The 22,407-nt window shown below is 42.8% G+C and overlaps 1 protein-coding gene across 3 annotated transcripts in view; it reads left to right on the top strand.

The window, feature by feature from the left end:
* Positions 1-22,407, top strand: part of WBP1L (WW domain binding protein 1 like) — a 64,961-nt gene that overhangs the window by 7,038 nt on the left and 35,516 nt on the right. Inside the window, exon 1 of one of the 3 annotated variants that reach the window (XM_054983615.1) lies at positions 21,508-21,709. The exons of the other annotated variants lie outside the window; for them this stretch is intronic. Coding sequence (XP_054839590.1) covers positions 21,683-21,709 — 27 coding nt within the window. The 5' untranslated portion in view covers positions 21,508-21,682. Of the gene's footprint in view, positions 1-21,507; positions 21,710-22,407 lie in introns of those variants that run through there. 3 annotated transcript variants of the gene reach the window in all.

Raw genomic sequence — 22,407 nt, forward strand, 5'->3', positions numbered from 1 at the left:
ATGTGAAAAGCATTCTGTTTTCTGAGTAAGTCTAGAGTGAGAGGAGTAAGACACAGCGTTGGTACTGGATTTGTCCTCTTTTTCTTTTCCTTTTGTTAGGAGAGATAAGTGGCTTGTTAATGAAAAATCCAAGGTTGCAGCCCTGGAGTTTGGGAAGTGATCATTAGCCCACAACAAAAAAAGATAGCATTGTGAGAAAATTAGGTCATTGAACCCAACTTAAATGTTTTGGCTTCCCCAAGGACTCTTGGGAACAGTTTGTGGTGGTGGTAGAGGTAGTGATGATGATAAGGTTGTGATCCCCCTTACAAAAGTACAGTTCCCAGAGTGCTTTGAATGGGAATTTTGACATTTAAACAAGCTTGAAATAAAACTAATTTTGTAGTATAGACTTTGTCATCTGACCTTTAATTACTTGAGTGTAGCAAACTGCATTTATCTGCTAAGGAGACACAAATTTTACATGCCTGGAAAGCTTCCAGGGACACAGTGCTCTACTGTAAACAAAAATAAGCACCCCACAGTGCTTAAAATGTCTAATTTGTATGGTCAAGAATTTGGCAGCATGGAGTATGTCTTGCATACAGTATTAATGAATTCCAGAGTGATAGACTGCCTTCCTCAAAGCTATGTTTAGCTTGATCCTGAAGGGAATTCAAAAGCCTGAATTTGTTAGCTTGTATTGTCTTTAGAAAGCAGTAGATTGTACAGTCATACAAATTGGTTTTAAACCAACAGGCTGTGAAATGAGAGGCAAGTGTGTTCATGTTGAACTGGCACAGTGAACATCTCATCAAGCTGCTTTGATTGTGAGAACATTCTTAAAGTCTGGAACAGGACATGTCACCTTGTATTATCTCTTTAGAAAATGAGGTTATTTATAATGTATATAATATAGCTAAGTATGCTCTCTTAGTTAACATTTTGTGTCCATGTAGAGGATGTTATGAGTATGTCAGCAGTTTAGCAAATTACTATTAGAATTGGGGACAGGTGAGTGAAGTCCTGGAACAACAGCAGCAGCAGCAGCAGCAGCAGCAGCAGCAGCAGCAGCAGATTTATATACCGCCCTTCAGGATGACTTAACACCCACTCATAGCAGTTTACAAAGTATGTTGTTGTTATTCCCACAACAAAACACTCTGTGAGGTAGATGAGGCTGAGAGAGCTAGAAGTTGTGACTGACCCAAGGTCACCCAGCTGGCTTTAAGTGGAGGGGTGAGGAATCAAACCTGGTTCTCCAGATTAGAGTCCTACGCTCTTAACCACTACACCAAACTGGCTCTCTTACTGCTTTTAAACATAAACCCCTCTTACTGCTTTTAAGCATAAACACAAGTGTCAGGCTGTCTTCTGTACATGAGGATTTTAACAACCAAGGGTTATTGCTATTTAGATCCTAGTGAGTGAGAGAGATCTTCAGATTCTGTACTAAAATGGGTTATGGCATCACATTAATAAGCCTAAAATGGGTTATGCCATCATATTGCCTTTTTTTCCTAACTAATGTTCTTTGGTGCTAGATGGTGGGTGGCTTCATATGGGAGATCCACATAGATGTCTTGAACCAGTCATGCTTGCAGATATACCTAAAAGGGATCAAAATTCATGCACTTACTAGCTGATATTTGTGGAACAAATATCACCTAATCATTTTTTGCAAAACTTACTCAGTTAACAAAATACTTGGTGTTCAGGAAACAACTCAAGCATATACAGTAAACAAAGAGTAACTTCTAGAGTTAGTCAGTTTAGTATTTGTTGAGGATGTGATGCCTGGCTTTGTGTCCTACAGGTACAATTTGCCAAAGACTATTTATTAGATTAGGGGCTGCAATCTTTTCCCTCTTGCAAAATATCTACCATATCTATTATCTTGGCTTTTGGGGTTTTCTCCAAGCTCCTCTCTTCCTTCCCTATGTACCCTTGTATTAGGAGTAAATATTTGCAGTGTAATTTATATAACATGAACCAGGCCAGGCCTACACCATAATTTAACTGTTCTGCTTGTTTCTGCAGAAAGCCCACTTGTTACCTATAAAAATACTTGTTGACTTTTTTTCTGATTTCATTTCATTGATATGATAGTCAGGGTTGAGGATTTTTGCCCGAAGATGAGTTTATTGAAGCCTTAACTTCAGACAGAATTTAATTTAGAAGCCTCGACCCTCAAGATGGGAATTTTCTTCACTTGTAGGAACTCTGTCCCTGTTGCAACAGAGTATGCCCAAAAGGTGTTATCTCATCATAGACTACTTGTATTTGTTGTCAATGTGCTTCTTAAGGAACTCTTACTGATAATAACTTTCTTCCTGCTTGAGTACAAGCTTGAGATGACACTTATTTTGTGTGTTGGGGAGGGGAGAGAATGGGAGAGAATTATTAATCTGTTCACCAGGTCTCAGAAACTGAATTTTCAGGAGCAACGCAGGCTGCAGTCAGAAGGAAGCAGGTGTCATAATTTGTTTGATTGGAAGTTTCTGCATGGAATTTCAAGTGCAATACTACATGAATGTTTTCCCTAATGGCTTAATTTATTTATTCTGTGTAGGAGAAAAGGGTGGTAGTGTCACAAAATCAAACAACACTAGGGTGTTGCTACTCCATAAAGACTGGGAATTACTGAGTATGCAACCTGGTTTATGTTTTGGGTTCTTCAGATTATTTTCAATGTTCGGGTCGGTTTTACAGTGTTCCAGAGTCTCTCTGCAGGTGACATCTTACATGAGAATGCTCAAGTGTAATGAGACAATGTTAGCTGGGAAGCCTAGTTTAAAAAGACAAAACCGAAGGCTCTGTCAATTTCACCTCTCTACAGAGCTGGCAAAGATTGCTCCTCAGAGGGTTCCTTAATTTCCTTTTCACCTCCCCTAAGGGGAGATGAAATTGATAGAGCATTCTGGGAGGCTAAGAGGAAATTAACAAACCCTTTGAGGAGGGATCTATGCCAGCTCTGTAGAGGTGAAATTGACAGAGCTTTTGGCTCTGTCTTTTTAAACCACACTTCCTGGCTAGCATTGCATCTCCCTACACTTGAGCATTCTCATGTAAGATGTCCCATGTAGGGAGACTCCCAGGTAATTAATTCGATATAGAAGTGCTCTTCAGAAGCCCAAAGTATCTAATTAATTTTCCTATATCAGATCGTTAATCTCCTGGCAAAAGAGCCAGTTTTGTGTAGTGGTTAAGAGCAATGGGACTCTAATCTGGAGAACCAGGTTTTGATTCCCCACTCCTCCATTTGAAGCAAGCTGGGTGATCTTGGGTCAGTCACAACTCTCCAGAACTCTCTCAGCACCACCCACCTCACTGGGTGATCGTTGTGGGGATAATAATAACATACTTTGTAAACTGCTCTGAGTGGGTGTTAAGTTGTCCTGAAGGACAGTACATACATCTGTTGTTGTTGTTGTTGTTATATTTTGTATATATAATATATATGTAAATATTTAAATATTATATATTTTAAGAAGGTATGTAACCTCATTCTTGGTACTTTTTATCATAACAAAGTATATTTAAAAATAGTGATTACAGGCTTTTCATATATATGATATCTGTTGGCCTTCAGCCAAAACCCTCCATATTTGAACTCTGTATTTAGTTGGACATTCTTACCATTCTTAGATGCTTCTTGCATCAAAGCTCAGAAATGCTTTTTATCTACTGATATTAATTATGCTGTTTCAGATCTATGAAGGCCATATTAGTTTGTTACTCCTTTGTTTCTCTCCAAGGCTTGTTCTATTTTGGGTCTCTGGGCTCCCTATTTAGTATTTCTAGCTGAGAGGCCAGGCCAGTCTTGTTTCTGACCCTAGAAACATCCTCCATTATTTTTAGTGAAGGCCAGAAACTGTTCCCCTGTATTCCAGGCCATATTCATGACAACCCTTTCACAATGAAAGCTAAAATGCCTGTAACTTGGAAGCAGTCATTTCTTCTGGCTGGGTATACTACTAAAATTGAACTTTCCTTTCTTCTCTTTTTGGCTACTAGAGTATTCACAATGTTGAATGGTAGTGGGCATTACAAAAATGTTAGTGCAGTTTTGAGTATGTACCATGTCCTGGCATCTTTTTTGCTAACTATTCCAAATAGCTCTTCTAGTTAAGACCTTGCCTGTTTGCATATATGTTGGAAGAGGGGAGCGGTCTTGCAATCATGTGTTCCTATTATGGCAAGTTATGCAAAGTCAGGTGAAATAAATGTGTGTTGGACATTGCTTAGTGCTTTGTTAACAAAATGAGTGAGGACTTGGGTGCAAATCTCTGCAGCCTTTGTTGATGACAGACATGCCTCTTCTGCTTATTATTGCCATTAAAATATGGGAAATCTCTAACTGCTCTTGTTTCACCTTGCAGTGTGACCCCTATCTTTTAAGGATCTCATTGCCAACAGTGTCCAGTAGTATACTGGGACATGGATGTTTTATAGAATAGAAATTCTCTGTGTTAAGTTTAGACCTAATATAATAAGAAGCAAGTGCCCTTTAACTTCCTGATAATAGGGAACATTTGGCAAATATATATTGCAATCTGGAGTGGTTCTAATAATCTCTGGAAGAAAGTAGCAAAGAGAGCTGCTGAACATAATGTTTCTCACTCTCGGCTAGTTATGTGGGGAATCTGTAATGAAATTGTAAACATGGACGTGGAGTTCTCATTTAGAAGTATCAAATGATACCATCCCACTCATGGAAAATTCTGGCTGTACTCTGTTTGCCGGCTCATGCCATATTTCCTGGCACGTATGAAGTTCTGAAATGAAAGGTGGAGGGAAATGTTGATTTTGAGGGCAACAAATATATTTACTTTCATCCTGCCATTCTTAGAGAGATGTGTGAATAGTTACAATTCTGTGAGCTGCTGGATAGTCCTGTTAACTGTGGTTTAGATATCAAACAGCTAAGTTGTTTAAATCTGCTCTCACTGAATTTAGAGATATGTAATGCTGTTACTGCTGTTTTGATCATGTACCTGCCTGATCAGCTTTCATTACTTGAAATGGAATCCATTCGAACATTAGAACAATGTTCTTAATGGGTTCAACTTTTTTTGTTGTTATTGTTCTTGAATACCCTACCAGTTGGTGTGTTGATTTTCCTTTATAGAATTGGCTTATGTTTTTAAGAATATCCTGTCTAAGACTTCCATCCTAAACACACTTGGTAGAAAGGGACCTTCACTGAAAACACTGAAATTGTCTTCTAAAGAAAGGGGTTGCAATACAAGTAATTGTGCCCTTCTAAAACTTGTTAGCTGTGCTTCAAATATTTTAACTGTTCTCTAGTTTTGGGATTTACAGTGCAGTCCTAAGCAAAGATGCACCCTTCTGTGGATTTGGAAGAGTTATACTCTACTTATGATCGCACTGTTAAACTCATAGTTTATTCTAGAAAATAGCAGTTTCTGTATCACAGCCTAGACCAGTGATGGCGAACCTTTTTGAGCCTGAGTGTCCAAACTGCAACACAAAACCAACTTATTTATTTCAAAGTGCCAACACTGCAATTAAACCTGAATACTGAGGTTTTGGTTAAGAAAAAACAACTCCTACAGTTGTCCGAACTAATTAACCTCTCACTCTCTCACTCTCTCACTCAGGAGCCACGAATGAAAATAAAGCAAGTGAAATTAAAGCACCTTGCCCTTCTTTACACCAGCAGCCCAGCTTGCAGTCAGTCAGTCAGTCTCTCACTCACTCGTCATGAATGAAAGTAACGCAAGTTAAATCAAAGCAGTTTGCCCTTCTTTACACCAGCAGCCTGGCTTGCAGCCAGCCAGCCAGCCAGCCAGCCAGCCAGCCAGCCAGCCAGCCAGCCAGCCAGCCAGCCTCTCTCTCTCTCTCTCTCTCTCTCTCTCTCTCACTCACTCACTCACTCACTCACTCACTCACTTGTCATGAATGAAAGTAAAGCAGTTTGCCCTTCTTTACACCAGCAGCCCGGCTTGCAGCCAGTCAATCAGTCTCTCTCTCTCTCTCGCTCACTCAGGAGCCACGAATGAAAGTAAAGCAAGTTAAATCAAAGCAGTTTGCCCTTCTTTACACCAACAGCCCGGCTTGTAAGCGCTCTCTCACTCATTCACTCACTGACTCACTCAGGAGCCACGAACGAAAGTAAAGCAAGTTAAATCAAAGCAGCTTACTCTCCTTTAGAAAGCCAGCCCCAGCAGCCCAGCTGCTGCCTCCACTTCCTGCTGCTAAAGAGACGGGCAGCAGGGAGGCAGCATTGAGGCCCTGTGGGCAGGGCCAAAACCCATGTGATCTCTGCTCAGAGCTACCAGAACACTGTTCCAGGCATTCCCCCTCCAAATGAGCCCTGGACCTAGCGATCCGGCGACTTGGCTTGTGTGCCCACAGAGAGGGCTCTGCGTGCCAGCTGTGGCACGTGTGCCATAGGTTCGCCATCGCTGGCCTAGACCCTCAAGACCTAAATTTGTTATTTATTTGAACCCAGGTCTTAACACCAAGAATTTCTCATTCACTAGCTCAGTTTTACTTTAAAGTAAAATAATGTATTCTAGTTATCTGCCATGCCACATACCTTGTAGATGTTCTTTCATATTTAATATCAATATATTAATTCCCATATTTGTACACATTTTATAATGTTCCACATGGTGAGAATTAGAGTGAACTAGTACCTTACCTCAGAAAGGTGCCTCAACTTGCAGAACTGTTCAGAATAGTTCTGCAGAACAGAGTAGGACTTTTATATTCTGTGTTCCCTCCATGCAAGGAGAGAGTGTTGTAAACTGGTAGAAAAATGCATGTTGCAAATTCCTTACCGCTGTCAAGGTAACCTCTGTAACCATGAGGAACTATTGACTAGAAAGCATTAGAGTGTATGTTCTGTTGTAATTTTTTTTTTTAAAAAAAGTTGAATATGAGGCTATCTGAATTTTAAAGACCCATCTAATTCAACCTAGTAGCAGTTAGCTGAATGCCCTTGGGAGACACATAATCAGGAGACAATGGGGATAGTTTATCCTTGTTCTTTGTCCCTAACATTTCCATTTTTACAGCTAATTCTATCTATATATACAATTAGAGTGAGAAACAATACAAGTTAGAGTGAGAAATAACTGCAATCTGGAGGTGTAACTAATCTAGAGATGTAACTGCTAGTTACACCTCTACAACTATGGGCGAATCCACATTACTCATTCTAAGTCGCATGTTCCCCGCATTCCCCACGCAATCCCGAGTGCCGGTCACATTACCTCATTAAACAGACGCATTTCATTCGTATTTCTCCCGAATATGTGGTCACAGGTTTTCAACGGGAGTTTCACGGTGGCCGTGAACGGGCCAATGTGCAATTTACGCGTTTTTTTAAAAAACCACCCCCCTTCCTGTCTCTCCAGCCGTTCCGAGAGTTCCTATTGGCTGATTCAACTTGCAAGTGCTCCGTAGTCTGCAAAAGACTGTTTTTGACTTCATAGCATTGGATTTATTTTTTTTGAAAGTTTTTTTATTATTTTTTAATATCTAACATAAAAAAACTACAGAAGCGCAGGCTGAAGCTGCCTGCGCTCTGCTGACCAGGGAGGCTACTCCATCGAGGGCTGAGCTTTTCCACCTGCTCAGCCCCGCCCCCTGAGTGCTCTGGCCTTAAAGGAGCTGCTGCCGGGGACTGCTGCTGCTGAAGAACTGGTGCTGTTTATTGCTGCTTAGGATGTTTGTATGCTGTGATAAGGGGATGGATATGAGGAAGGCATCTGAGATAGGGCCAGGGATACCAGTCCTCTGGGGACGGGGGAGGTATGGCGGTGGGGCCTGGTTTAAAGGGAGAAGGTCACGGAGATGTGGAAAGGCTCGGTGCCCTTCTAACCTACGCCCCATCCCGAGGCATGCCGGTGTTGGAGCTAGGAAAAATCCTCCTTCGACACTGATGTTGTGCAATGCCAGGTCCATAAATAATAAGACCAGTATGCTGCATGATACTCTTATGGCAGCTAATATGGACCTGGTATGCGTGACCGAGACTTGGGTGAGGGAAGGAGAAACAGTTGCTCTTGGTGAGCTGACCCCCCCGGGTTATGCGGTCCTTCATCAGTCACGAACTGAGGGTCGGGGGGGAGGGGTGGCAATCCTTGTCCGGGAGGGTTTCTCCTTCAAGCCGCTTCCCGCCCCGAAGATCTCTGGCATTGATTGTGTGGGCCTGGTGTGGAATGCCGAGGAGAGTTTGGCTGTCTGCTTGGTGTACCGACCGCCCAGCGCACCAGCAGACGCCTTACCGCGCCTGCTAGAGGTGGTTGCTGGGTGGGCCTTGGAGTACCCCAGGTTGATGGTGCTGGGGGATTTCAATGCCCATGTAGATGATGCCACCTCGATACAGGCCACGGACCTGGTGTCAGCCATGGCAACACTGGGACTCTCCCAATTTGTATCGGCACCCACACATGAAGCAGGCCACACGCTAGATCTGATCTTCGGGATGGGATTGGATGTGGTTCTGGATAAAGTAGAGTTGGTGCCATGGTCAGACCACGTGGTTGTGAAGGCCCGGCTGGGCGTGCCACCCCCCTCCTGCAAGGGCGGTGAGCAAATTTATGCTCGCCCGCGGAGACTGATGGACCCAATTGGGTTCCAGAATGCTCTGCGGGAACCAATGCTCCACGGTGGTTCATTAGATGAGCTAGTGGAGGGCTGGCAAGTCCGGCTCTCTGAGGCCATCGATGAAATCGCCCCCCGTCGTCCTCTTCGCTGCCGGAATCGCCGGGCTCCTTGGTATACGGAGGAGCTGCGGCAACAGAAACGGGAGCTAAGACGACTTGAGCGCGTGTGGCGGCGATCTCGTGACGAGGAAGCAAGAACATCTTATAGGCTGTTTATGAAGTCCTATGAGATGGCGGTGAAAGCTGTGAAGAAAGAGTATTATGCAGCTTCCATCGCATCAGCTAGCTCTCGCCCAGCTAAATTATTTAATGTGGTCCGTTCATTGGTCTCCCAATCAGGTGGAGACCATCAAAAGTTGAATTTGGAGATAAGCTGTGAGGCTTTTGCGAGCTTTTTTACTGATAAGATCTTGCTTCTCCGCCGCGACTTACCAGCCACAGTTGATACAGTAAATGAACTAGAGGCCCCTTGGCCGTCTTCGGGACCCATATTAGATCATTTCAGCCCTCTTTTCGGGGAAGAGGTGGACAGGATTCTGCAGGTGGTACGGCCTACCACGTGCCCCTTGGACCCGTGCCCGTCATGGCTGGTGAAAGCCAGTGTTGACGGGCTTCGGAATTCCTTGGAGGCGATTATAAACCTGTCCTTGAGCTCTGGGGTTTTTCCCAAGGCGCTGAAGGAAGCTGTGGTACGGCCTCTTCTGAAGAAATCATCATTAGATCCTGCTGACCTGCTCAATTACCGACCAGTTTCCAACCTTCCGTTTTTGGGGAAGGTGATTGAGCGGGCGGCAGAGAAGCAACTGCAGAATTTCCTGAAGGAGACCTCAGCCCTAGACCCCTTCCAGTCTGGTTTCCGCCCGGGACATGGGGTCGAGACATTGTTGGTCGCCCTCACAGACGATCTCCACAGACATCTGGATCAGGGCGGATCAGCACTGCTGATTTTGCTGGATCTGTCAGCAGCGTTTGATACGGTCGATCATGAGCTTTTGACCCACCGCCTTGCCGATGTGGGGATTCAGGGGACAGCACTGCAGTGGCTGGTCTCCTTTCTCCACGATCGGGGACAGAGGGTGGCGCTCGGGGAGAGGGTGTCATCTCGTAGGCCACTGGTTTGTGGTGTGCCACAGGGAGCGATACTCTCTCCATTATTATTTAATATCTATATGCGCCCCCTCGCCCAGCTGGTGCGGAGTTTCGGGCTTGGGTGTCACCAATACGCGGATGACACCCAGCTTTATCTGTTGTTGGACGGGCAGCCTGGATCGGCCCCTGATGCCCTGGAGCGTGCTTTTGAGGCTGTGGCTGGTTGGTTGAGACAAAGTCGGCTGAAATTGAATCCCACGAAGACGGAGGTCCTGTATGTGGGTCGTGGGGAGATGGCTTTGGGACCCCAGCTTCCTACACTTGATGGGGCAGCACTTACACTGGCCCCGAGGGTTAGGAGCCTGGGGGTGATTCTGGATTCCTCCTTGAAGATGGAGGACCAGATCACTGCAGTTGCCAGGTCTTCCTTTTATTATCTTCGGCAGGCCAGGCAGCTTGCCCCTTATTTGTCTCCCCGTGACATGACTACAGTGGTCCAAGCAATGGTCACCTCTAGGTTGGATTACTGTAACGCGCTCTACGCTGGGCTTCCCATGGGCCTGATCCGGCGGTTACAGCTGGTACAGAATGCAGCAGCGCGGGTCATTGCTGGAGCACCGGTGTGGGAGCATATTACACCGGTGCTACGCCAGCTGCATTGGCTGCCAGTGGAGTACCGAATCAGGTTCAAGGTTTTGGTGTTAACCTACAAAGCCCTACGCGGACTGGGACCGACGTATCTGAGGGACCGTCTCTCACCATATGAGCCCCGGAGGACTCTCCGCTCTGGCGGAAAACATCTTTTAAGTGTCCCTGGCCCTAGGGAGGCCCGCCTGGCGTCGACCAGGGCCAGGGCCTTTTCAGTCCTGGCCCCGACCTGGTGGAATGCTCTGTCTTGTGAGACAAGGGCCCGGCAAGATTTGCTTGCATTTCGCCGGGCCTGTAAGACAGAGCTATTCCGCCAGGCATATGGCTAACGCCGGGCAGTGCCCGCCCCCCCCCCCCGTGAAGGGGGGGTTAAACCATCACCCCTATGCAAACACAGAGGCATGTATGAACCACTGGGCAGCATGAATTGTTATATTTAATGTTTTTAAATGTTTTTAAATGTATTATTTAATGTTTTTAAATGTTTTTAAACATGTTTGTATTTGTTATCCGCCCTGAGCCTGCGAAAGCAGGGAGGGCGGAATATAAATATAATTAAATTAAATTAAATTAATTAAATTAAAAGTATAAAGGGGAGGGGGGAAAAAGGGAAGGGAGAACTGGGAAAAGGGAAAATCAACATACAAACAACAAACACTACACTACATGTCTTATATTCCCTTCATGCTGCAATTTTTCTTAAAAGTTAACTTTCTAATATGCTATCAGATTGGTAGGTCTTATACAATACAGATTATATTCAGGATCAGGACTTCTTCCCCCCCCCCCTTGCGTCTCGGTCTCAATTTTCTCTGCGCAGCTGGAGCAGCTGCGCCCGCTCTTTCCTCCCCCCCACTTTCCCCTTCAGACTTCAAACTTTCTTCCTGCTGAAACTCCTGATGGTTGAACAAAAAGTCTGTCAGCTGCGCGTCCGATGTGATCTTGTAAGTTTGATCTTTATATCTGAACCAGACGCCTTCTGGAAACAGCCATTTATATTTTATATCACATTTCCTCAAGAAATCCGCAAGTCCTTTGTACTTGAATCTTCTTTTACGAGCCAAAAATGGAACATCCTTCAATATTTTAACCTTATTGCCCAAATAATCCAAGTCCACATTATACGAATTGTCTAAGATGGTGTCCCGAGTCTTCTTAGATGAAAAGTCAATAATAATCTCGCGAGGCAGCTGCCGCTTCATTGCATACTTTGAAGATGTCCGCCGGACTTCCAAAATATCGTTTTTTATCTCTTCTTTAGTTGCCTTTGCGAATGGCGCCAAGTCCAGACACCAAATCTTTTAAATTTTCACTTTGCTCTTCTTTTACATTTTGAAGACGCAATACCGTTTGGGCACGGTCCACTTGTAATCCTATTATTTGATTCTCCAAAAGCTTCACTTCCTTACTTGTTGCTTTCATGAGTACTGCGTTCTCGTGCGCAGACTGCTCTGCTCCGGTCGCTGTTTCTTTAATGGCTTTCACCTCGCTCTCCACTGAATCAACCTTTTGCCCCATTTCATTCAGTTTCGCTACAAAGGGCTGCACAGCATCGAAAACTGCTCATCTGACCATCTCTTCCAAAGTTTCCCCCTTCCCCTGTAATGTTGCCATCACTGATTTACTCATTGCTGGGCTCTGCTTTCTCGTCGCCATCTTAGGGGGGGGGGGGCGCCAACTAAGTTCCGAAACTCGGTGCAGGGGAAGAAGTCTGCTCCTTTTTAGCTTCAATTCCCACCGATCCTTAGCATACGCTTAAAAATCAGAAGGGATTCGCTTACTTACAGGTCTTCACCTTAAATCTGCTTATTGCCGTTCTCCATGGCCCGGCAGCACACGCGGTGCTGCGCAAGTCTGCCGGCCTCCGTTGGAGCAAGCGGGCAATTTACCCCCTGCATTACTTCCAGGGGGTTCTTCCCACGGCGCCCCGGATCCAGGCTCCCTCACTGGGAGTCCTGGGGGTTAACCCTCGCGGGTCAACCGCCCGGTCAGGCTGCTCAGACAGTCCCCCCCCGGACCTGCGGAGAGGAACGTCCGACATGCCAGGAAAATGAAACCGAATCCCATAGCATACGGTACACTCCTGCAGAGACCCCCTCACCTCTGCAGGAGTATACTGTATACCCTGCAGCTGTGGACAAGTGTACATCGGGACCACAAAGCGTAGCATCCAGACAAGAATAAAAGAACATGAAAGACACTGCAGACTTGGACAACCTGAAAAATCAGCAGTGGCTGAACATAGCCTAACACAAACAGGGCACAGTATCTTATTCCAGGACACCAAAATACTGGACAACACTTCCAACTACTTTGTCAGACTGCACAGGGAAGCCATTGAAATTCACAAGCATAAGCAAAACTTCAACAGGAAAGAAGAAACCTTAAGAATGAACAGAGCATGGTTTCCAGTTCAGAAAAACACCAGGCTAACAAAACACTCTACACCCGACAATAGCCCTGCAGAGAAGATTAGCACATCAAGCACCAATCCATATGCAAAAGAACCTCCTCAGGATACAGTGAAGCCTCCCGCCATTAGCATTCCACACCCTGGGAAACTCTTACAGGATGACTCAGCTCAACCCCACCCCTCCTGAGTAGATATAAATGACCTGCCAACACCTTTTCCACACTGTGACACTGAGAGATCTCTGTCTTTTGGTGCTACACCTCTGAAGATGCCAGCCACAGCTGCTGGCGAAACGTCAGGAACTACAATGCCAAGACCACGGCAATACAGCCCGGAAAACCCACAACAACCATTGGTATAGAAGGGTGTAGAGAATGTATTACTAATGTACTTGGAAGCTTAAATGTCCAAATGTTCCATAATCTGAGTAATTATTTTGAATTTAAAAACGCATTTTGCTATCTGTTAATAAACATTTTAACTAAAGTCTGTTTATATAGGCATCTCACTACAGATGCTAATTTTCGGCATTTCCTCCCCTGCTCTAATCAAGCTAGTTACATTTCACCTGGTGCCTCCACATTTTATTTTATTTCTTTGTAACACTCCTTCACCTTCTGACCGGGATATAAAGATGCACATCTCCATTCCTAATCATAACTGACAAAGGGAGTTTGACTCTTGAAAGCTTATATCCTGGAAACTGTTGTTTGGCTTTAAGGCGCTATTGGCCTCAGACCTTGCTCATCTACTGCAGCTTCTTGGAATTTAAGTTTCATTTCAGTGAGAGAGAGTCTAGCATTTACTGTATTGCAGTTCTTGTTCATAATCCTAGAAACTTTACAATGTTGTTAAATGTTATCTGAAGAACAAAACTTTCTATGCTGAAGCTATTCAAACACTTATACGTTTTCTGGAAACTGAGTTTTGGGTTACAAAGTAAACTACTTTGGAGGATATTGCAGTGACTTCTGTCATTCTTAGTTGTGCAAATACTCTTTGCCTATTCAAGTCCTGGGCATATTTTCCAAAGCAATTTAACAACATGATCAGCAGATGTAAGATGCATATACTGGAGGATTTGAGGGGATCTCTGAAATCTAGGTGAAAATGCATACTGGATTTCATACAGAATCTCATCAGTTGTCCTAGAAGTTTTCTATATGCTGCATAATAAATTTGAGATCTAAGATGATAAAACTGCTAAGGCCTTTGGAGCATAAGGCCATGTCTGACCCCAGTGCTCTGACAAGGCCGTGGGTGCTGACTGACAGCAGACTGTGCTCTATCGGAGTGCTTACCGGTGCTGTTTTGAAAGCAACTCACCATAGCAATGGCATAATTGATCCATGCTAGCTCAGTTTACATTTGGTGTACACAAATAAAGTGACTGGAATGTATGTCTTGTACTTTTAGAGTAAATAAAACTCTTCCACCCTGAAAAACAACAACATAGGTTGATACATTTCCTTTTTAAATGGAAGAACAATAAATACTATATTATAATTACAGCACCCAGACAGTGAAGTAAAGAAATGGGTCAACAAAGCCAGATTGTTCTCCTGGAACAGCATACTACAAGATAACTCAAAAGAGATAACAGAACACCACTATATTTATTACTCCTGTATTTATTCCTCAGTAAGAGGTTTGTATTATATTATGTATATAAGAATGAATTTTAAAAAACCCGCAAACCGAGCCTGGTTAACAATATTTCTGTCACAGAGGCCTTGAGTGGCTGGTCTTTCCTTGCTTATAGGCAGCTACCATATTCTAAAACAACTTCTCACCAAAAGCAACGAACCACTTGAGAGAGACAAACTGAGGAACCAGATTGTGCAACAAATCTAGATAACCTGCTTTGCCCTGAAGCAGTACAATCACAGGACCTATAACGTATTTGCCTCATTCACTTGTTCATCGTCCAATGTGTCATACTCTCTAAACTGGACAAACGGATCTATCCCTATTCAAAAAAATAAATGGACACAAATCTTAAGTTAAAAATAATAGTATTCAGAAATCAGTAGGTAAACATTTTATCTTCCCGGACATTCTGTTGCTGATCTAAATGTCACTTTTCTACAAAAGAACTTCAAAAGGAGAATCCAATAGATAATTGCTTAATTAGGATTCATTAAGAAATTCAGTATGGTTCACTCACCAGTTCTAAACAGGGTCATGGTATTTCTTGCTCACTGTAGTGATAAGATCACTACATATTACCACTTACAGATGTTAGTTCACTTATATCTCTATACTTCTACTCTGTAGTAGACCAAATTTAATCCTGCTCTATCTATCAGCAATTGGGAGTAGATTGGCTACTCTTTTGATTTGCTTTGTAACATTCCTCTTCCCCTTTTCATGTTTTCTGCAGCTAGAATGTGAGTCTGCCTAACTGCTGAATACTTTACTTCATCTGATGAAGTGAGCTCTGACTCTTAGAAGCTTGTGTTGAATGAAATGTTGCTAGTCTTTTAAGGTGTCTCTTCTGTGTTGGTGCTACAGACTAACAGGGCCACTCACCTGGAATTATCAATGCGGTAATATTAGAAATGATCAAATCTCAAATTGTCCATTATGTAAAGTGGTTTAAATCAGTTTATAGAGCCAACTTCTTTTTCTGCCTTAGAGTCTGGTTTTATTCTGAAATATATTTTAAATGCTTATCCTCCTAACCTTATTCCTATTTTGTTGTTTTATTGTAAGTATGTTTTATTATAAGCATCTTTCCAACTGTGGGCACAGTTTATATAAGTGGTTTCACACAGTGGCCAACCAGTTGGCATGGAAGGCCAAGGCCTTCCTGTGGTGGTTGCCTCTTAGCACTGGATTTCAGAGGTTTACTGCTTCAATGTGGAGATGCCCTTTAGTCACTATGGCTAGAAGCCATAGCTGGACCTATCATTGTAAATCGATCTTAAAGCCATCTGTAGTCTTGTCCATCACTATAACCACTTACAGTGAATTCATTATTTGAGGAAAGAAAGAGGAGGTAGTAAGAGGATGAATTTTTAAGAGTGCTCTTTGTGATATAAGGATAAAAGGGGGTAATGGGCAAAGATGTGTGGACTAGGGAGAGAGGAGAATATGTATGTGTGCACGCACGCACACCCACATGCATACTATGGTGTAGAAAGGGGGAAAATGTTTGAAGACAAATCTGGAAAGAAAATTTCTGCAGTTAATTTTGTTAACAAGTTAATAAAAATGGTCTCCAGGGATTTGAGCTGTACACCTTTGCCTTAAAGAGTCATCTGCTGTCTTCTGTTGCCATCTTTAACAATGTAAAAAGCTGTCTCTGAAATATACAGGGACCAAGCTGTTGAAGCCTTTGTAGGTCCAAATCAGCACTTGTCAGTTGTACTGAGAAGCAGCCACAAGTGCTAATCACTGGTATAGTGATTAAAAATGTGCCTGCCACAAATTATGATGCCAATTCAAAAAAACCTGCTGTAATGTAGCTTTCAGCTTTCTTTCCATCTAATTAAAATTCTGTGCATCTTCTCAAGGTCTGGTCAGTACAGGCATATTTCCATATAATAGACGGACGTTGACACATGACTTATATGTAAGAGCTGCAATGATAAATCTTAGCTGAATCTGTATCTAGTGTAAGTTGAGTTGGTGCTGTAGGAATTTGATGGGATAATTAGCGTAACAGCAGCCAGGGCAGTGAGGCTACCTGTAGAGATTGAGCTGATGGGCCAACAGGGAGGAACAAGAGAAAAACAAGAATGTAACTAGTCAGGAATAGACATGGGCACAAATGGGGGGGAAAACCCGAACAAGCTGTTTGTTGTTTGTTGCCATCCATGAACAATGAACAGTAACAAACATGACCCTGTTCACAAACATGTTTGTTGTTCGTGGCCCCTTAAAGATCCCTTTAAATTATCAGCTGGCAGGTGGCAGGGGGAATTCCCCCCTGCTGCCCGCCAGCTGATAGTTTAAAGGGCCCTTTCTTGCCACGTGCAAGGGGCAGGGACCTTTAAACACCCACAAACTGACTTTCCCAATGTCCAATACCCACCAGATTTGCAGGGGACATAGTCCTCACTGTCCTCCAAAGACCCTCCCCAAGTTTCAGAGAGATTGCACCCCAGAAAAGGCATGATCCATTTGTCCCCCCCCCCTTTGCTGTCATTTTCTCTTCACAGTGGCAAAAACGGGACTGCCTGTTGGAAGGCAGCTACTTTGAGGGGTTACAAACTGACCTTCCCAATGTCTAATACCGACCAGATTTGCAGGGGACATAGTCCTCGCTGTCCTCCGAAGACCCCCCAAGTTTCAGAGAGATTGCATACCTGGAAAGGCATGATGCATGAGTCTCCCACTTTGTTGTCATTTTCTCTTCACAGTGGCAAAAATGGGACTCGCTGCTGGAAGTATTTCAAAGGGTTAAAGCCAGAAGGAAAGCCAGAAGGAGTTCAGACAGAGTTCAGTCCCTGCCGTTGCCAAGGGAATTGATTGAAAGACCCCAGACTGTCTGGCTTGACGAATGGGGAGGCTTGCAACATGAACGGCTTGTTCATGAACAGACGAATGGGCTGTTCGTGGGTTTTTTCTGTTCGTAATGCTGTTTGTGCCCATGACTAGTCAGGAACTCACAAAATAGGCTGATAAACAACAGGCAGGAACAGACAACAAAAGTCTGGGAGTACAGGGCTATACAGAATTAACATGGGCAAAAGCTCAAAGCAACAGGATCACCAAGGACCTTTGAACATCACAGTAAGGGATCCTTCCTACAAATAGCCATACTGGTCTATCAAGTCACTACTGTGACTGGCAGCAGTTGTCTAGGGTCTCAGGCAGAGGTCTTCCATATCACTTACCACCTGATCATTTTAACTGGAAATACCAGGAATTGAATCTGGGACCTTGTGCATGCAAAGCCACTGCTCTACCACTGAGCCATGGACTCATTCCTATGGAACGATATCTAATAATTCAGTCTACAGTACTTGTAGTGTATGTGATTACAATCTACAGCCTTATGTGATCCTCATCCTCTTTCTATTATGGATTCTCCTCCCACCCCCAACCCAGTTTCTAATCTTAATCAGTAATTGTTTTACAACTCTAAGAGGCAGCTTGGTTAGCATTGGTACATATATACAACCGACCCATGCTAAGGACAGAGAGAGAGAGGAATTCATGCCAGTAAAGAAAAAGAAGCAAGAGGGTGCCTATAGCTCATTCCCAGTTTCTGGATGATTAAGACATCAACTGCATTGTATTTACCCTGGCCTGTCTGGGTGTTGGAAATCTTAATCTTCAACTAAATTCCAATAATTTTAAAAGTAAATAGCACTTGAAACATTTTTAAAAAGCAGAAGAATTTACTTGGCTGTTGCACAAAAATGCACGACCCTGCAGAACTCTTGATCTAAAGCAATTTGAAATTAGAAGACCAAACAGAAGGGGAAAGTTCCCAGACTCTGGTAAATATGTGCTCAATGTGTCCTGACATGGGAGTGGTGAGACTTCTAGGATGGCATGTGACAGCCAAGAACAGCTGCTGATTTAAGAGAAGCATGAAAAAGATAGCTGAACTTTTAAAGCAGAGGTATATAGCAAAGTTAAATTTAGATCACTTTCTTTTACATCTCTAATGCCGTGGAACCTGCTTTACTCCCTTTGCTTATAGAAAGGTTTTTTTCCTCATGGGGACAGGCTTGTGTAGTTTCCCCATTGCTGTAGCTACTGATGCAGCACAGTGGCAACCAGACTTCCACATGACAACTTTCCCCATAGTTCTTCTGCCCCAATCCCCCAGCAGCAGCTCCCCCCCCCCCACCAGGGCTTTTTAGTGTTTTTTCCATCGGCAATTGTTATCAAGTTCTCTGAATACCCAGCTTTCATTTTCGAAAAATTCTCTAATCCCTTTAATTGCCTTTGCCCTTATATTTTCTGAATGAAACAGGCTAGAGACTAAAGATGGAATTGGATGCTATAAATATGCTGACAACTCCCAACTCAGTATCTCTCAAGTCAGATCCCCTGGTAATGCAGTAGAGGTCTTGAGCCATTGCCTGACTACAGTGGTTGAATGTCTAAGAGTGAACAAATTGAAACTGAATCCTGACAAGGCAGAAGTAGTGCTGGTTGGGAAATTTTGTTAACTGTACTGATTTACGTTCTGTAATCTGCCTTGAGTCCCAATGTGAAAGGCAGACTATAAATAACATAGAACAACATAAACCTCCAATATGTTCAGCCTCACAATAAGCCTAGATGAAACTGATGGGGAGAGGCTTGCTTGTGATGACAGGATTTGAAGCCAAACCTCTCAAATTGAGGTCCTCAGTAGTCATAGTCCAGGGCTTATATGATAATGCAATAGCATTCAAACGTAAAATTCATTCCATCCTATTTTCTTTTTAATTTGTACCTTTCCAGAGGTTTGTCTCTAGAACCATTAGGCTTTCGTCACTGACTTGTACCTTATGCAAATACATCTGTCATTTTCACTGGATATAGAAATTTAACTTTTTGAAGTGTTTCTCTTTATGAGTACTGGGACGGGATCAGTTTTGACTTTCAATTAGGAAGGCAGTATCCTTTATATATACACATTCTTTCTCTTTTGAATAAAAGGCTAAAGTAAATACTCTAAAACAGGTACTATGGAGCCTAGTTCTAACTTTTAGGAGATCTGTAATAAGCATCAGTTTCTTGATAGTCCCTTCTAAAACTGAGAACCAGCTGTTTATCCCTTGAACTCATATGGAATTTCCTGGACCATCAGCTGGCCTACTGAGGTTTGAGATTGGATAATTATAGGCAATGAGGGTTCCCCTGATTATTATGAGATGCTGTCCCTTTGAAAAAGAGGCAACTCTTTTAGTATGACTAAGGTAGCAGCCTGCTATACCTTTTAATGTATCTTCAAGTTTTTACTACCGCAACTGCTGGCAGCAAAAAAGCTGATGGTATAATTAGCAAAACTCTGCCCACTTCCACTAATAGGTCTTCAACATTTTATGTGACTTGGTTTATGTGATGATTAAACCTGTGTGTGGGCTATAACCACTTCAGACAGCAAGTGGTGGGGCTTGCATCATTGAATGTTCCTCTGTGCCCAAAAAAGCTTCTAGCCACAGAAAACTAGTTGGGGAGAAGGGTTCTAATCGAGCTCATTCCTTGACATGCTAGTTTTCTATATAGTTTTTTTGTATGGAGAAACATTTAATCGTTTATTCATTTTTAATTTTTGTGTGCTGCATTGCATCATTTCCCCCCAGATGCACTTAATCTGTTTTTAAAATCTTTTGAGTAATGATAGGGTTTTGAATAGTTGGTGAAACAGCTTTTTATTAGGGGCAATTCTATAACCCATGTGGTTGCTGGGTTTCTCAGATCTATTGGTTATTACTTCCTGTATGGTATTTAGGATGGTTGCTAGTAAATCTAGGACTTTTTCAGTAGTTACTCCTATTTTATGGAATAACTTTCCTGAAGTTAGGATGGATTCCCAATTGTTGAGGTTCTGCAAGTTAAGGAAGCAAAACAAAATTGTTCAGGAGGGCCTTTAACACTACCATATTGTTTTTAATTGAAGCCTGCTGGGTGATCTTGGGTCATTCACAGCTTCTCTGAACTCTCTCAGCCCCACCACCTCACAGGTTTATTGTTGTGAGGATAATAACACTTAGTAAACCATTCTGAGCGGGCATTAAGTTGTCCTGAAGGGTGGTATATAAATCAGATATTATAATATTATTATTATGTTAGTTTTTATAGATTTTAAATTTTATATTGTTTTTATCATCTTTGTAACCCATCTTGAGTCTGGTTTTTGAGAGGCAAGCTAAAATGTTCTAAATAAATAAAATGAAGCAAGAACTCTCTTCTTGGCCCCTTTTACAAAATTCTTGCTGTATTCCAAGTAAAAATATAGTATGTGAAATTTTGCACTCTTGTGTTGTAACTGAACCATGGTTCGTGCATATTACTTGCGCTGCTTTTCAGAGCTAGTTGTGAATAGTGTAAGTGATGATGGTGAGTAAGTTGTTGGGTTTTGTAATTTTTTTTTACTACAACCAACTGCATAGAGACTAACATGGCCTTGCACTTCAAACTTGGCTGATATTGCTCTGTCAACCCAGTTTGAATTATTTAGCACTGCTTTTTGTGGGCACAGCCACTGTCAAGCAATGCGTTATATACCTATTCACATGACTTGTTGACAGGGAGAACAAAAGTGAACCCAGATTAGGAAAAGGTGGTGTGGATCTAGCTTCTTGTCTATAACATGTGAACACTTGCAAGTGAACACTTGCAAGAACTAACCACTTATTAATAAGCAATTGTGACACCAAATGGTGCAGTATCTTATATCATGATAATTTGGTTTCAATGGCTTCTTAAATGCTTTTCAAAGAGAGACCTAGTGCACTGCTTTTTTCTCCTTTCAGGGATAACTAAATATAAGTGAAACTTTGCTGCTTTATTCTTTTAGGAGCAAACCATTAACAGCCCAAGTAGCTGACCATTTTTTCCAGAGTTCCGTTTAAATGCTCTCGTTACGCCAACTACTGTGCGTTTTCTTATAGGCAGTAAGCCTCTTTTGGTTATTCATCAGCAGCTGTCTGAGACTTTTTCCCCCTTTGCAGTGCTGCTACTGATGTCACTTCCCCCTTGGCAAACACTTCAGCATTTCTGCTGCTTCTGAGATTGGTCACGGGGAGGGGAAAGAGAGCAAGAGAGACAGGCTGGCTGGCTGAGTGAGTGCATACAGTGTCCTGGGACCCTGTTTACTTAACATTCCCAGCCAAGGAAGCCCTGGTTTAAATAGGATTGCGGATGCAGCCTGCCCATATCAGATGAGGAAATGATGACTGTGGGATTTTAGAAATTCCTTTGTTTAAAGCCTTAGTGTGGATTATGAGAATGCAGAATGCCTTTCCTTTTGGGCCTGCGGCAGGTAACTTGTTTTTGGTTTCTGTTTTTTTCAATTGGTGTGGGTGGAGAAAGTGAGGTTTTGTTGTGTTTTTAATATTCTCTTGCCTTGTCAAGAGAAGCCACTCAAATAGAATCAAGCCAGATATCTTCCCTGTTGTATGTATTCTAGAAAAAAAGTACTTTCCCCCCTTAATATGCAATAGAGTCCAAGTAGAGGCACAAAACTGTCTTGTGAAATAAGAATCCTTAGGAAAGAGGGGCTTCCCCCTAAGTTCTTTATCTTCTTTTGTGTCTTTTGCTTCTGAGATTCCAATGTGGAAATGTATGTTTTTACAGCTTTTAAACTATCAGCTCATTTCAAAAAAAGCTTTGTGTTGTTTGCTTGAATGGCTTCCGACAGTATTCTGCTTTTAAAGTACAAACAGAAACCAGCCCACAGAACAAACCCAAATGACCTATTCAGAAAATGGCCGAGTTGAGAACATGTGTACATGAGCCATCATGTGTTGTGTTTTGATATATAAAAGTACTAATAACTTTCAGCTGCTGATACAGACTGGAAAGAGAAGCAGTAGTGACTGACCTGATGGCTCCCTGACTGGCGGAAGACATGGCCAGCTTGTTCCATGGAATCTAAAACTTAAGTCCAGGAACCATGGTATCATTACTTGGACCTATCATCTAATCCGCATTATGCAGGAAATAGCCAGTGAAGCTTTG

The sequence above is a fragment of the Eublepharis macularius genome, chromosome 6 (assembly GCF_028583425.1).
Source record: "Eublepharis macularius isolate TG4126 chromosome 6, MPM_Emac_v1.0, whole genome shotgun sequence".
Classification (NCBI taxonomy): Eukaryota; Metazoa; Chordata; class Lepidosauria; order Squamata; family Eublepharidae; genus Eublepharis; species Eublepharis macularius.